Below are 15,897 nucleotides of genomic sequence, written 5' to 3' on the forward strand. Positions count from 1 at the left end.
AAAATCCTTTCTAAGGCTAATTCAGACTGAGCCAGTTAACTGAAAATCCATAAGATAACTGAGTATTAACAATGTGATCTCTAGAGGTCAACATCGAACAGAAGAGTCTGTATAATAACATCATTTTAAAAGTGTGGTAAGTTATAGAAGAAATCTCAATTCTTGTGTTTAAATGTAAAGTGATTGTCTTAAAAAAAAGTGAGTAGATGCAGTTTGTCCGAGAACCACTGGGTGAACAATTTACAACTCTAACATCAGGAGAGTTGAGATGATTATGTCCAGACTGTTGAGAAAATGTGCTATTTCTTACAGCAATTGAAATTTTCGGCAACAACTTGCCGAAATATTTAATTAGTTTTCCCCGACCACCTATAGTTGTATCTTTGATCCAAATGCAATTTTCTTTTGCATTAGCTTTTTGGCGAAATAACTTTAAAGACGTTCCGTGCCAGGGCGATGCAAGAATTGCATTGGAACAGAGCTAATTATAATGACTATAATAATGTAGTTATAATTCTCATTCTCAAATGGAGAAGAAACGACGTAATATTAGTTGTTTTACTTATTTTAGTGCTAGAAAGATAGCTTATACGTTCACAATTCCTTTCGCTATTATTACTATTTCAAAGGAGGCGGTGCGAAATATTTAATTATATAGCTGATAAGAGCCGCTCGCTTGTAAAAAGAACAGAAAGATAGGAGAGAAATAAAAGAAGAGGAAAGAGACAAAGAAGAGAAAAATAGCCCGTGCACCAAGAATTCTAACCATGTAGCCCTGCCCTAGTTCCTGATCCAAACGAAGTACCACATTCAATGGCTTGCCCTACTCTTAGCAAGCACAACTAATTGCTTCTCCGAAAATGATCGAAGTTACATCGAACTCGATATTCACATAGAAAAAGTTACTCCAACAGGCAAATATTCATGAATTACATCAATCATCGATTTTAGTTGCCCATTATGCCCGCACAAGATTGTCTCTTCCATGACTCTTGCTGTAGTTGAGAAAAAGACATACACAGGGTTGTTGCTGCTGCGTAGAAGAAACTGTCTATTTGCGCGATAAAATTTGAATTTTTTAACTCAGTAAATCGCTTGGCAAACAAAGTAAAATAGCTTAAATTGGCAACTAAATTGCCAATACAGCGAATACTGCTCCTGTGTGAACGTCTATGTGAATCTGGAGTATCGTAGCAGTGTTCAATCAAATTTAAAGAAGCAGGCCTAAATACATTTATCTGACCATCATAACTTACAATTTCAATATCTTAAATGATACAGGATGGGATTCACCTGTATACCGCTGAGAGACCAAACTCGTAGATCTTATATTCAGTAGAATAAATAGCAGATTTGGTAGTCGTCTTGCAGAGAGGCACAACTGAAGAGAAACGTGGCGTGATCTCGTCAAAATCCTGGGGGGGGGAAGTTTTCCCAAATCTCCCAAGCCAATTTTCCCAAATCAAATGAAATTGACGGAAAGAATCGAAAAATGAGCCACACATTACCATAAAGGTAAAGATATAAAGAAAACTGACCTGTTTCTGTGGATGCTTGAATTCTACAGACTTACCTTAGTTTTACACACACCCCCCCCTCATCCAACTGCCTCATAGCAAATTACATATCTGGCAAGAAACCCCAAAAACTTCTGAAAACTGCTTTAAAACAACTGTAAATACTTAATTATGTAATTCTCAAAGCGTTTCGCTTCGCTTCCTCAAAACACCCCCTCGAGCCCCTAATGGAAGAATATATAGTCGACTGTGTATATTCCCATTATATTCTACAATAGCGCCACTCCTTTCTTTCTGCCAATTGATTACCATTCGGGGTAACATAATAACCAGAAAACAGCCACGCTATTGAAAAACAAAGTGGGAATATGCATAGTCGACTGTGTATTGCTTCATTAAGAGGGGGGTTGTGGTAAGGACTGAGACGAGTAGTATTTATGGTTATTTTAAGATAATTTTTCAGAATTTCCTTCCAATGTGCTCCTCTGCTTAACATTTACCACAGATTTTACTTAATGATGCATAGTTACCTACTCAAAATGTAGTCACTTAACTATCGTGTATCTCCAGATAGTTGCAGGCTCCCATCGAAACTGATAAATCCAGCCTTGTATACGTATTTATACAAAAAAAAGTTTTAATATTATTATTTTCTAAAGAGTTAAATTATATACGCAATGAACAGTTAAGCCTTAATTTGATAGATTTCAATCCAGTGTGAAATATTTCGTATTAATGAAATTATTTTGAGAGACATAATAATGCACTTTCACAATCATCATTTTCAAACTTTAAGAATTGAAAGAGATAAAAAAAAAAAAAAAAGCAAAACAGATGGTCAGATAAATTCACAAACCTGGAAAAATCACAGCAGTTCAAATTATCTCATAAAACAAAGTTATTCTAAGAAGAAATCCAAATTCCAAAATTTTTTTAGAAAAGCACTATTGAACATAACATTGTTTCTAGCCAAAATGCTCTAGTAAAAATTGCTTTGGTGGCGGTTTCTAAACTTTTGAAATGGTCTGGTGACCATTAGCGCATATCTAATGGCAAAAAGGGCACTAAAGCCTCCTCGCACATAATTGAGGTTTGTAAAGCAAAAATTTTTAGAAATCATAATGGTCAAACGTGATCATTAAATCCACTATTGACCAAGACAACTTTTTTAAATACAAATTTCAACACAAGAAATTTTCTAATCCTAAACAATTTTTCCAAATATCTAATTCCCTAAAAAAAAAGAATTAAAGCCAAAAATACACCAAGATTTTTCACCGGGGTTCCTCCGTTTTCTCCTTATCACCAGGCAAGATTTACGTATTCATTTCAATTTGAACTCAAATCCCCCCAAAAAAATTAGCACTAATTCACATCACTATTAATTTGATAACACAAACCAGTTCTTCAATCCCGAGCTATTTTTTGGCACTAAATTCAGAGGATTCAACACTACGGTACGCCATTCCGTTTTAAAAATCACTACTTGCGAATTCCCTGAAAATAGTGTCCAAATGTACCACCGCAGTCACACATACTTTGTACTGGTACATATTATTATACGGATCACCTTCGTGTTTTAGGATTCAACCAGGAACGTCATTTTAGTAAGCGGGTAGGCCGAGACTAATACGAATAATTCTGACTATGGAGGAGGGTCAGTTGTTTTTATGGTGAATGATGTAACATCACCCTTTCTCTTAAATTTAACAAACATTGAGTTTTAATGCTTTTTAGCAATTAAAAACAGGTAGAGGATGAGCGCAAGTCCTAGCACATCAAATGACATCCCTGATTTTTTAAAATTTAATTTTAGTTTATTTTAATTTCTGTTGAAAATGCAATACTCAAACCCATAAACGTTAAACTTAGGCAACCCGCATATTACTAAAATTTCACTCGGTAATAATTTACACAAATTGTATTTTACAATACAAATACTCAAAGAACGGAGTCTGGGAGTCATATGGAAGCTCCAAAGAGGTCATCTCCCAGACTCTTACTTTAAGTAGAAGAATAAAAACTAACAAAAACCTGCCTAACCTTCAAAAAGAAGCAAGGACAGCATTGCTGGGCCCTTTCCATGGCCTTTAAGAAAAATTTATATTACCATATTATTAGCACTATCATCTTATTCAAAAGAAAATTTTCTGTGGTACCTGTCGAGGAAAATATTTTACGCCTAAAATACCGAAAAGATCCGCAGAGATTTAACTTCAACCAAGTGGGAGGATGTGCTGACTACAGCACAGCTCCAAGAGACTAGACTCTTCCAAGGTCCCTTTGATATCTCTGGCGCCACAGAAAATTTGAAAGTAAAAAGTAAGGATGTAATTTACAACAAGCTAAAATTCTTGATAACTCATTAACTTTCTAATTTTATCGATTCAATCTGATGAACAAATTGTATTTCATTTCTTTGTATTTAATTTTTTTTTTGTATTTCTTGTATTTCATTTGTTTTGTATTTCTCGTATTTTATTTAATTTCTACTGCATTTCTAGAAAGTTGTATGCATCAGTACATGACAGTAGCCGTAGATCAACCCCACTTGATAAATTCGCGCTGAAGAATCGAAAAAGACCGGATAAACTTTATCATCACAACTCGCTTTTCTAGAAATAAAATCACATAAAAAAAACATATTCCGAAAAATATTTTACAGTACTGCTTTAATGTATGTATTTATATGCATTACAATTAAAATAAACATTACTTAATTGAAAAGAATTATTTTTCTAATCATGTATGTATATATTTTATATATATATATATATATATATATATATATATATATATATATCTGTATATATATATATATATATATATATATATATATATATATATATATATATATATATATATATATATATGTATATATATATATATGTATATATATATATATATATATATATATATATATATATATATATATATATATATATATATATATATATATATATATATATATATATATATATATATATATATATATATGCAGTATATAAAATGCAGTTTATTGAAATTTCCAGTTACTAGCCATAGCCACTGAATAGTTCGATGGAAGTAAGCCCAGCAAGAAGAAGAAGGAATTAAAAACACACACGAATAATAATAATAATAACACACTAGAATACACCTTACGTATATAATAATTATGCAACGAGATGCTGAAACTGAGGTAGGGAAACAGCGAATTGTGCAACCCGCTAAATTTGTACACTGAGCCTGTATATTAAAACACTGAGACACCTGAGCATTTACCTGTAATCTGATGGATAGCAAATGAGCTAATAACAACCTATTTGTGTGTAAGGGGGGGATTGGGGTATGTTACTTATGAATTGAGCAAACAAGCATTTCGTTGATAGAACAAATTGACTAATTTTTCACCGGTTATAAGTTCAAAAAGGGTTATGGAGTTCTATGTACTCTTCCCAGCCTCTTCGGGAGGTGGATACATAGATGACTGTAGCGACATTCTACCATAAGGTCCGACTATAATTGACCTAGGACTTCTTACTTGTGGGTCTTCCTCCCTCCACTCACCCCTCGATAAATCTGTTGGGTATTTTGGATAATCGTCCTCAATCTTATCCTCTCCTGAGCTCTCATCTTCACCGTTATTAGGAGGCATTTCTCGTTTAACCAATACATCGTACATTTCTCGTTTGACCAAAGAGAGTGCAACTTGAGGCACAGGGGTGGGAGGTAGACCCGTAGAACGATGATAAGGACGCGAAGTTGCAATTCCCATTTTTTTAACTTTGTCGTAAAGTGTTCGAGATGGAACTTTGAACTTTCTTGAGGCTTGAAGGGCGCTCATGCCGCCTTTAACGGCTTCAATGGCAGCTGTAATATCATTATTTGTGTACTGTTTGTACCGCTTCCATTCTAATTTCTGAGTCGGAACGTATGATGCCAAACGGAGATTGCTCATATCACCTAAACAAAAAACAGAAATTACAGGATATTGGACTAGATGATGACGCAGGAAAAGAGGAGGGGGGCGGGAAAGAATACATATTATGATTAGCTTCTATTTGAAGAGTTCTCACAAACAAAACTAACAAACAAGGCAGCAGGATAAGATACATCTTAAGAAATTGAAACATACATGCCATAGCACATAGGAAAAAACATAGTTACTTTTCACTCTGGATATCAACAAGAGGTACCTCTTGCAGTTATAACTAACTTCAACAACGATTTATATTTACATTAAGTTCAACACTGTAGCTTCTTGATGATTTATTGCTGTGATGTGTCTGTTCCTTTTTCTTTTTTTGTACATTTTTCAGCAGCTTTATCACAGGATTTTACCTAAACCCTTGCACGAATACGCACGACAGAATGACAAGTTAGGTTGTCTCTGGTACAGTTTGAGCTTGGCAATGAAATATCTTAATAACTTCCAATATCAATATGCAAATTACATGAACACACACGGCAGAATGATAATAATGATATAATTTTTGTCAGTGTTTTTAGTATTTCATTTGTTGATTTTCTTTTTAATGTTTAGTTTTATGTTGATGTTTCGCTTCGTTTCTTTGTTTTTCTTTTTTTTTTTATTGCTCCACGAGTCTCATACATTTTTGTATGATGTAGGTTATAAATGAATATTATTATTAATACAGGTAATTTAGTTAAAAGCCTTGGCAATGAAATATCTTAATAACTTCCGATATCAATATGCAAATTACATGAATACACATGGCAGAATGATAATAATGATATAATTTTTGTCAGTGTTTTTAGTTTTTAGTATTTCATTTGTTGATTTTCTTTTTAATGTTTAGTTTTATGTTGATGTTTCGCTTCGTTTCTTTGTTTTTCTTTTTTTTTAATTGCTCCACGAGTCTCATACATTTTTGTATGATGTAGGCTATAAATGAATATTATTATTAATACAGGTAATTTAGTTAAAAGCCGGTTTTAATTTAAATTAAAGGATAATGATTCCTAGATGGCTCTAAGCAGCGGTTTCCTACGCAGTGGTATTCTTATTATGTAAACCAATCATAGTGAGCATATGATATTAGCATTGATATGTAAAAGAACATAATATAGGGGGAGGGGGGATGACATGCAAAAAAGTTGAACTACATAGACCACATGAGAAATCGGGATAACAATTGTAATAATGTTGAGATTTCGGGGAAATCAAATAGATACAGTTTATTTTAATAATGTCCTTTTTAATATGAAAAAATGTGTTGTTGCGCACTATGTAGACAATACATTATCAAGCAGTTAAAAAAAGAAAAAGAAAATCAAAGTATTTCCAGAATAAGTAATATAGCTTATTGAAACTTTTTACCAGATTCTTCTCTCGATATAGCATATAAAAGGGATAAACATGAATTTATTATATGGACCAACTATTTTTCAGTTTTTGTTGACTTAATTTGTTTAGGATTAATTATTTTACAGTGACTACTATTTACTGCCATTTTCTGAAACTGCTTTATTTTTAAAGGTAAAAATGACCTTCTGCGACCAGTTCTATTTATTTTACTGAATTCAGTTCTATAATGACTTCAGAACAGAAGTCAGTTAAATAATTAAGTTTGCAACCAGTTCTATTTATTTTACTGAATTCGGTTCTATAATGACTTGAGAACTGAAGTCATTAAAATAAAAGTTTGCTACCAATTCTATATATAAAATTCGGTTCTATGATGACTAGAGAACTGAAATCAGTATTTTTTTTAAGGTGGGAGTTAAAAAAAGATGGTGTTAAAACAAAAACAAAATTAATGGAATCAGACAACTGAGGCAAAAAGAAACAATGCAAAACAGACGTAAAAGGCCAACTATTGAAATCCATAGTAAAAGGTTAGGATAAAGGGTTCTTAAAAATTTAATATCCACTCCAATTAGATTCCAGTCCGTTTAGATTTTAGGATCCTTTATGAAGTTCGCCAAAGCCTTTCGGCTGACAAGGGCAAAAACTGACGGCTAAAAGAAGATTCTACACGATACAGGTGTCGTGTATTTTGCTTCTCAAAACTATATTTTGACGGAGGATCTTTTTTGAAAACGCTGCTTGAGAAATATTTTGTAAATAAAAAACAACAAGGCAGCACCACTATGTTGAGCCCGGTTGTAACTTCTGATTGAAGACAAAACTATCTAAAAATAAAAGACCTTTTTATTAACTTATTAATAATAGTATATATTAGTATATATGTTTTAACAAATTAAAATAAGCTTTTTAAACGCAATTTTACTGATCAGAAAAATAAAGTTTTCCAATCTGATGCAGAGCCGAAGAAAATAAAATATCCACCCACATGATCATTATGTCAGCCAGGTTACTTGAAATCCGGCTGCCGAAGTGAAAGTCCTCTCACATCGGTACCTAACTTAATTTTAGCTACTATTTTCCGACACAGTACTGTCAATACAAAAGTTACTTGCCCCAGGATTAACATTTGTTCAAAGAACTAATGCCCAGTTGAAAAATTGTGAATCTATAATAAAAATTTATAGCATTTTTTTTTTCTTTCAGAACACCGGCCGAGGGGTTTCTCGAGTCTTCATCAGAATTTTGGGTAGAACACTATTGCCGTCGCAACCAAAGAAAAGGTATTGGAACCATTTCTTTTTGGAACTCTTCCAAAAGGATATTCTTTTCTGGTCAGAACCTAAAGTAAAATTCGGGGAGGGGCTAGTCAAGAACAATTTCTTTTCGTTTTGGGGCTTCAATGTTGCTCTCTACTTTCATTTTAAATAAATTCTTTGACTCAATTTCCAATCTTAAACAATGTCCAGGTCCATCAGATATTTAATTCCTTACTTTTATTTGTAACAAGATCTTTACTGTTTTGTGACCCTTCAAAATTATCACAAAACTTATTCAGAAAAACCAAAGAAAAAATTGACCGCCATTCGTTTGTGAAAGGGTTGCTGAACCATGAAATGGCCTGCCATCTGCAGTAGTTCAACGTATAAGTATGGCATAATTAATATATCATTTAGGCAAATCAGTTCATCAGTCCACTTTTATTTTACGGTAGTTTTTATTTGTAAACTGTGATTAATCTTGTGATATTCCAGTTCTCAGTCAGGCAAAATCCTCTAGCATAGATTTAAGCACTTTTTTTCTTCAGTGTTATAGTTTTGTGTTATTTTTTTTATTAGTTATTTTGCTTTTGAAATAACTCATTTGTTATCCAGACAATTATTATTACTTTGTTATATTTGAGTTTATATTTTTTTTTATTAACGAACAAGCACTGTGTTTTGGGCATTGGATAAATAAAGAAAATAATTTTTATTAACGAACAAGCACTGTGATTTGGGCATTGGATAAATAAAGAAAATAGTGCTTGCAATTTCCGAAGAGATGAACAAACTCGAAAACTCATCGCTTTTATTAAAAGGCAAGTTTAGCAAAAACTTTAGATTGGCTCATGCTTTCCTTTTAATAAGTGTTTCAGAACTCTCTCACTTTATCTCTTTTCGCTGTCTTTCATATTTTTTGAATCTAGCATACCTCTTCTATCTATTCCCGGGGATAAAGGAATTCCATGATGCGCTTCACTCGCCGTATCTGATCTATCATCATCTGAGCCACCTCCACCTCCTCCACCGCCTCCTCCTCCGCTTTCTGGAATACTCGAGTCTTCATCATTGCGCTAAAATAATAAAAAAGTTGTCAATCATAGGCTCATACAGTTTAATCCTTTGGAAGGATCACAGGGTTTTATTTTACGGAGGTGGGGGAGGTAACTACAGCTCTTGAAAAGTCATCTTCCATTCCGAATAAAGAGTAAAAAATTAACATACATACATTCAAAAAAAAAAAAATCACCAAATTCAGGATTGAACATCGAATTTTTAATTTAACGCACTACTGAATATTCCCTCTTTATGGATAATCAATATTCGTGCTAAAGTTAGTCGTTATTTCAATGAAACAGTTCGTGGTAACGAAATACAAGGAGCAACTCGTAACTGAAACTCTCATTTTGATAAAAATTTATAAATCATAAGAGTGGGCTTCTAATTTTGATCCCAAATTTATAAAATTCACTAGATATAAAATTATCGGTCAAGTTACACAACATAAAAAATTTGGCTAATTTCACCAAAAGAGGAAAAACACCACTAAGAAGAAGAGTGACCTTGATGAAAATTACTCCATCCAATTCAGAATATCAGAAAACACTGTTACAGAAGTTTCAAGCCCCTATCTAAACAAACGCGAAATTTGTTTTCTTTCTTTTCCTTGTTTAAATGTTTTGCTTCTTCCCACCTAAAAAACGACCGTATCCAGCCATTAGTCATAGATTATATAAGGAGGGATCATCCAAATGAAAATTTATAAAATCTAGTGCTCTTTTTAAGTGATAAAAAAAGATCATACCCAACGAATTACCGATTTCTGATATTTCACTTGTTATTGAGCAAAAATTCTAAAAATACATTTGTATAGCCTCTCAGCCTTATATTTGACGCAGGCGCGCCGTATGACATTTACCCCTAAACACATATATAGTTCATAAGAAATCTACCGTAACAAAGAACCGTCATAGTTGTATTTTCAGGCTTTGGGTTTGAAGCGTATTTTGAGCGGGTTCAGGCTTTGGGTTTGAAGCGTATTTTGAGCGGGTTCGACAAAAATCGTGTTCAGGTTCTCCGTGTTCAACCCAGCAAAACTTTAAAGCGCTTTCATCTTAAGGGTTCCAAGTGTGTTGGACACTGGCTCCTCGAAATTATAACGCGCCACAACAGCATGGTTGAACACGGGTTCTTAGAATACATTCGCCCGTAGTCAAAGCGATAATCCGCTCAATCCGTGTTGGATGTGGGTGGCCTGAAAGCAAGGCTCTGCTAAAACTGAAAGCTATAGAGTATCGCATAGTTGTATACTACCTATTCATATTGAGGCCAGCAGATTAAATTTTGGGTGGTACCAAAGGCCCATAAAGTAAGGAACAGCGGGTAAGAACAGAGGGGACAGCCCCCTCACATAAAGGATAATTTCCGCTTGTTACAAGTTTTAGAGCTGGTTAATCTGGACATTTTCAAAAATTTATCGTCAATGTGAATATTGATCTTCAAAATCGTGGAATACAAAATAAGTGCGTAATATAATGTATCTTGACGAATTTTAATACCCGACTGATAACTACATTGAGTAGGCTATATTGGCAAATTAATCCATATATTGTGAATTTTAATTCAGTTCTTCCAATTTTTGCTTTACTTTCTGTTGCATTACAGATCGAATCTTCGATCCAAGCAAAAGTTCTTCTAGTCACATTTTTCTTGACAAATAAAATTCCCCAACACTTTTTCAAAGAGCCTACATAAAACGTGACTAAGACCCTGTCTTGAATGTGCTCCTGTCTGGCAACCTGGATCGACCAAAGACCAATGTTCGGAAATTGAAACTACTCAAAAAAAGAGCAATAAAAATTATACCCGGGACGTCCTATAGTCAGTGGCATAATTTCGTCGAAATCCTGGGGGGAGGGGGTAAAATTGGAGCCAATTTTTCAAATTCAAGTGAAAATATCAGTAAAACTGAAAAATGAGCCGCTTGGTACAATGTAAGCACTATATAGTACTATAAAAGTACTATAGTACTATAAAGGTAAATATATACTAAAGAAAACTGATCCGTTCCTTTTGATGCTTAAATTATACAGGTTTATATTAGTTTTGACAAGATATTTGAAGAAACTAAATTTCAGCAGGAGGGGGGGGGGGGAATCAGGTCTCAGGGGGGGGGGCAAACCAATGACTGGGAGAGAAGTTGCCCCCTGCCCCATAGCAAATTACGCCCCTGTCTATACTACATACGATGAAGGTTTGGCTAGACTTGAACTTACTATATTGGAATCACGACGTCATATCCTTACCAGGAACTTTGATCACAAGTGCCTTGCTTCTGACTATTATCGACGTTTTCTCTCCCCCCCCTTTAAAGAAAATCCCCCAATCCTTCCAAATATAAGATTCAGTGCTCGTAGAACTCCAAATACCCAACTTGACTTGTGTCCCCAAATGTTGACTCACATTTTGTTTCCCATTATAATAATTAACTTTCTGTTTTATGTTTACCCTTAACATAATTTTATCATTCAAGTCCTTATGCTAACTTTTGATCTATTTTAGCCAATAAATCATATTCTATGCTATTAATTTAGAAAATCAAATATTTTAGTTTTTATCAACTGCCAGTAGAAAGGACACTGCAAACGATTGAATAGCGTGCTAATTCTTAGCTTTAGTCCCACCCAATTTAAATTTGCAATTTTTTGCTATACAGAGATCTTAGCCAATCCGCGAATGAAGTTTCTATCCAGTTCTACTACTTTTCCGCGAAACAAGGAGTTGGCAATTTTTTTTACTACCATCCTTTGTTTTCAATTGGCTCTAGTTGCGGCCAATGACGAAACGATTCGTTTTTTTTTTAATTCTCTTTTTGGCAATCTTGACAAATCCTTAGAAACACGAGCCGAATACGAAATGCTACGGAATATATATATATATATATATATATATATATATATATATATATATATATATATATATATATATATATATATATATATATATATATATATATATATATATATATATATATATATACAAGTATAATTCTCAATCAAATTAAAATAATTATCATTCCCTAAGAGGATCCCTTGATTGGAAGTCAAGTATAATATTTATACTAGGAAGATTTTATTCTCCTCATCAGTAGATATATAGATAAAGAAACAATCATACAGATATATATATATATATATATATATATATATATATATATATATATATATATATATATATATATACAATATAATATATATATAATTCCCGAGTCAAATTTGTTTTGGACAGATGTATTCTATTTGGACCGACATAATAAATGCATTTTATTTTAATATCTCATTTAACAGCCGGATGTATCCATGGAGTGGAGTTTCGAAGACTTTCATTGAAAATAACCTAATTTTCTTTCAGTATAGCTAATTTATTGCTACTCTATAACTAATAAAATTCAAATCTTGGCAATTTTATGCATTTCCTATAGATTATTTCTTCATGCGTGAAAAGTGAGCAGTTATTGCCCAGTTTAGAAATTATTGTTTAAGATCTATTGAGGTGATCAAACAGGGGCGTAATTTGCTATGGGCCAGGGGGAGGGTAACTGCCCCTCTCAGACCTTGATTTGCCTCCCAGACCCCAGGTCCCCCCAGTAGAAATTAGTTTCTACAAAAATCGTGTCAAAACTAAGATAAACCTGCATAATCCAAGCATCCAAAGAAACGGGTCAATTTCTTATGTATATCTTTCCCTTTATGGCACTACATCGCCCATTTTTCAGTTTTCGTTGTATTTTTCACTTTACTCGGGGAGATTAATCCCGAAATTGCCCCCCCCCCCAAAGATTTTGACAAAATTATGCCACTGTGATCAAAAAATGTTTATTTAAATTGTAACTCTTTTCAGAGTTTGTTCCAAAACAGACATGTTCATTCTTTTGATGAAATTTAATCCTTGCTTTACATACTTAGAATTAAATCATATTGAAAAATGCTACACACAGATCTTGTTTTTACCATTATATGAAACAAGAACAGAGATGACTTGATTAACCTAATCCACCGGAATTCTTACTTAAAGGATGGATATGCACCCTCCTCATAATCCCCCATAGCTTTTAAAAATACCTTTTTAAGGTGTATTCACTGAAAAATGCCATTTTTGGTGTATTTTCTCAGAAAAAATTGAAAAACAAACCAAATTACGACCCCCTAGATTTGGAAAAAATATTTTGTCCTCACCCCTAAGTTTCCTCAATTGACACTACTATACATAATGGGAAACCCCCGCAATATTTCCAACCTTTTTAAATCCCTTATGCTACATGTACACAAAGGGAAATCTCCACAATATTTTTAATCTTTTTGAATTCCAACCTGAACATAGAGAGGAGAGGATGATAGGGAATGGGAACTCCCATTCCCCTAAGACGGGCTATGAGCAGTCCTCGTCAACTTTGGTTTATTTTTTCAACGTCTATCGTCAATTCTTTTTAGCCTTTCTCGTTATTCCTTAAGTGCGAGTCAGTAAAAAGAACATACAATTTGACTGGCTATTTTGACTGACATATTAAGCAAGGACAATGTTTCAGTCACCTCTAGCTCAAAGACTAATCGAAAAAAGTATATGTAACGACAGCATTAATAATAATAATAATAGCCTAGCGATTGTATTGAAAACCTATTAAGCCAAATAAAAAAATATATTACGATAAAACAATCTAATGTTAAACTAAATAACACCAAAAAAATGAAGAGATAAAAATGTATAACCAATATGCAAAATGAGGAAAATAATGATGAAATTAAAAGAGGCGAATCTGTACCATAGGGATTGTGAAGTTAAGAGATAGAAGAAAATTGTCACTAAATATGCTCTCCCTTACATTTGAAAACAGTTGACACCTGAACAAAATATGACATATAACTTGATTTACAAAAAGGACAAGAATATTGTATGTGCAAAAAGCGAAAGTTAAGGTATGTAATTTTGCAAAAAGCCTACAACTGTATCTTGCATCCAGAGGAAAAGATGCTTATATCATTAAATTTATTGGTTTCAGATCTATCCATTCACCGAGCCTGACTTACGATATAACTTAAGACTTTTTCTTAAGTAGCGCAGAGTATTGATCTCTGCTTGGCAATGCTGGCAATACTTGGCAATACTGGCCTGAGGTTTGATACCAGGTGCCCTAAGGTTGGGCAACAGGTTTGCCTGTCCCTGTAAAATGAAGACCCGGCAGCTGAAACATCGACAAGTGTCAATGCCCTATGCGCTTTCAACGGCCCAGGAATTTCTTTATCCTTTCATCGGTACTTACGTATTATACCGACCACGCCAAAGAAGTGAAGTTGGTTGAATCCTAGCGAAATATACCAAAATTTAATGAAAATATAATACTTTAGTAACAAAATTATGGAAACTACAACAGAGAATTATGGAAAGCGTGCCGCAAAGAGCGCATTATATTAAATACGTAACCTAACCTATATATTAAACATTTCATGAAAATATACCTACATAGTACTTTATTTCGCTCAAGCTAAGCCGATTATCTCCGAGTGGACATAGAAAAGAGGTTTCATAGCAGATTAAAAACTAACTGTGGTCGCTATAACACGTAAGTGCCCTTTTTTCCATGACTTTCTTAGAGAAAATCTGAATCTACTTGAAAATAGAAAACGATTACGGTTTCTAATGTACTTTCGAAAATCTAAGAAAATGCAAAACAACTTTCGAGTGTAATTCCGTAGACGCATTAAGCTGAATTTCAACTATCGAATGATAGCAAAGTTCTGACGCTGGAATTAAAACTGTAGGACTGGAGAAAAATAGCACAACAACAACTAGCGGAAGGAACGAAAACATTTAGATTTATTTAAATCTAAAGATAAAAGCTCTTCCACAAAGTTTAAAATCTTGTTTTTCGATCTTCTGTACAATAAAAAATGGAGATTCAGTAAATATGCAAACAAATACTCCATTGATAAAATTTGAATTCTTTCTAAGGAGCCTTGAGCCCCTGAAACAGGTTAATTTTTTTGGGTAGCTCATCTTTTCGATGATGCATCAAAAAAGGACCATATGCACACCAAAAAAAAGACAACCACTTCCTTAAATGCACATAACCGAACGTAAAAAGTACTTAGTTAGTAATCACACTATATTTTCTTTCGAGTTAGTAATAGAACAAAATTCATTGTTCTCAGGAGGTTACGAAGATCTACTTAATAGAGAGGTTTCTGTAGAGGCGTAGACAGTCGCACCAATTCACGAAAGTATAGGAGAGGGGGCAAGATTATTTTTATTTTTTAAATGAAGATACAAAAAAAAGGTGTTTTAGTAATACCCCAAATTGGTAACCCTGAGCGTACGCTTTAAGAAAAGTCACTGACATGTTCTTAGAGCAGCTCCTTGAAAATAAAGCTTCCAAAATGTTTGAATTCAGTTTCTAAATTGAATTAAATTTGACAAGAAAAACACAATACAAAAAAAATATTTTAAGAAAGGTGACATTCCATTTTACTATAAGAATAACATAAAGCACCATTATCCAAATGGTAAATCTGAAGAATTACTACTTGGGATCCTTAAAACAACATCTCTTAGATATACAGTGGCCGTAGGCCATTTTATTTTAAAGGGTTTAAAGGCTCGAAAAGGGGATTATTTATTTATTTTTTGCATCTATTCATTTATTATGCTTAATTGTATCAGTTTTATATAGGACTTTACCGGCTTTGAAATATCCCGATTTGGATAGAATACTGACGAATATCTGGCTTTGAGTTTTTCTGAAACTTTTAAAGGA

At 33.4% G+C, this 15,897-nt stretch overlaps 1 protein-coding gene across 2 annotated transcripts in view; it reads right to left on the reverse strand.

Moving 5' to 3' along the window:
• Positions 1 to 4,519: 4,519 nt before the first annotated feature.
• The window catches only part of LOC136043037 (protein bric-a-brac 2-like), a 150,836-nt gene continuing 139,458 nt past the window's right edge, over positions 4,520 to 15,897 (reverse strand). For both annotated transcript variants that reach the window (XM_065727943.1, XM_065727950.1), the window contains exons 3-4: positions 9,022 to 9,163; positions 4,520 to 5,462 (exon numbers count right to left, since the gene is read on the reverse strand). In XM_065727943.1, coding sequence (XP_065584015.1) covers positions 4,942 to 5,462; positions 9,022 to 9,163 — 663 coding nt within the window. In that variant the 3' untranslated portion in view covers positions 4,520 to 4,941. The remainder of the gene's footprint in view (positions 5,463 to 9,021; positions 9,164 to 15,897) is intronic.

Source organism: Artemia franciscana, chromosome 2 (genome assembly GCF_032884065.1).
Source record: "Artemia franciscana chromosome 2, ASM3288406v1, whole genome shotgun sequence".
NCBI lineage: Eukaryota > Metazoa > Arthropoda > Branchiopoda > Anostraca > Artemiidae > Artemia > Artemia franciscana.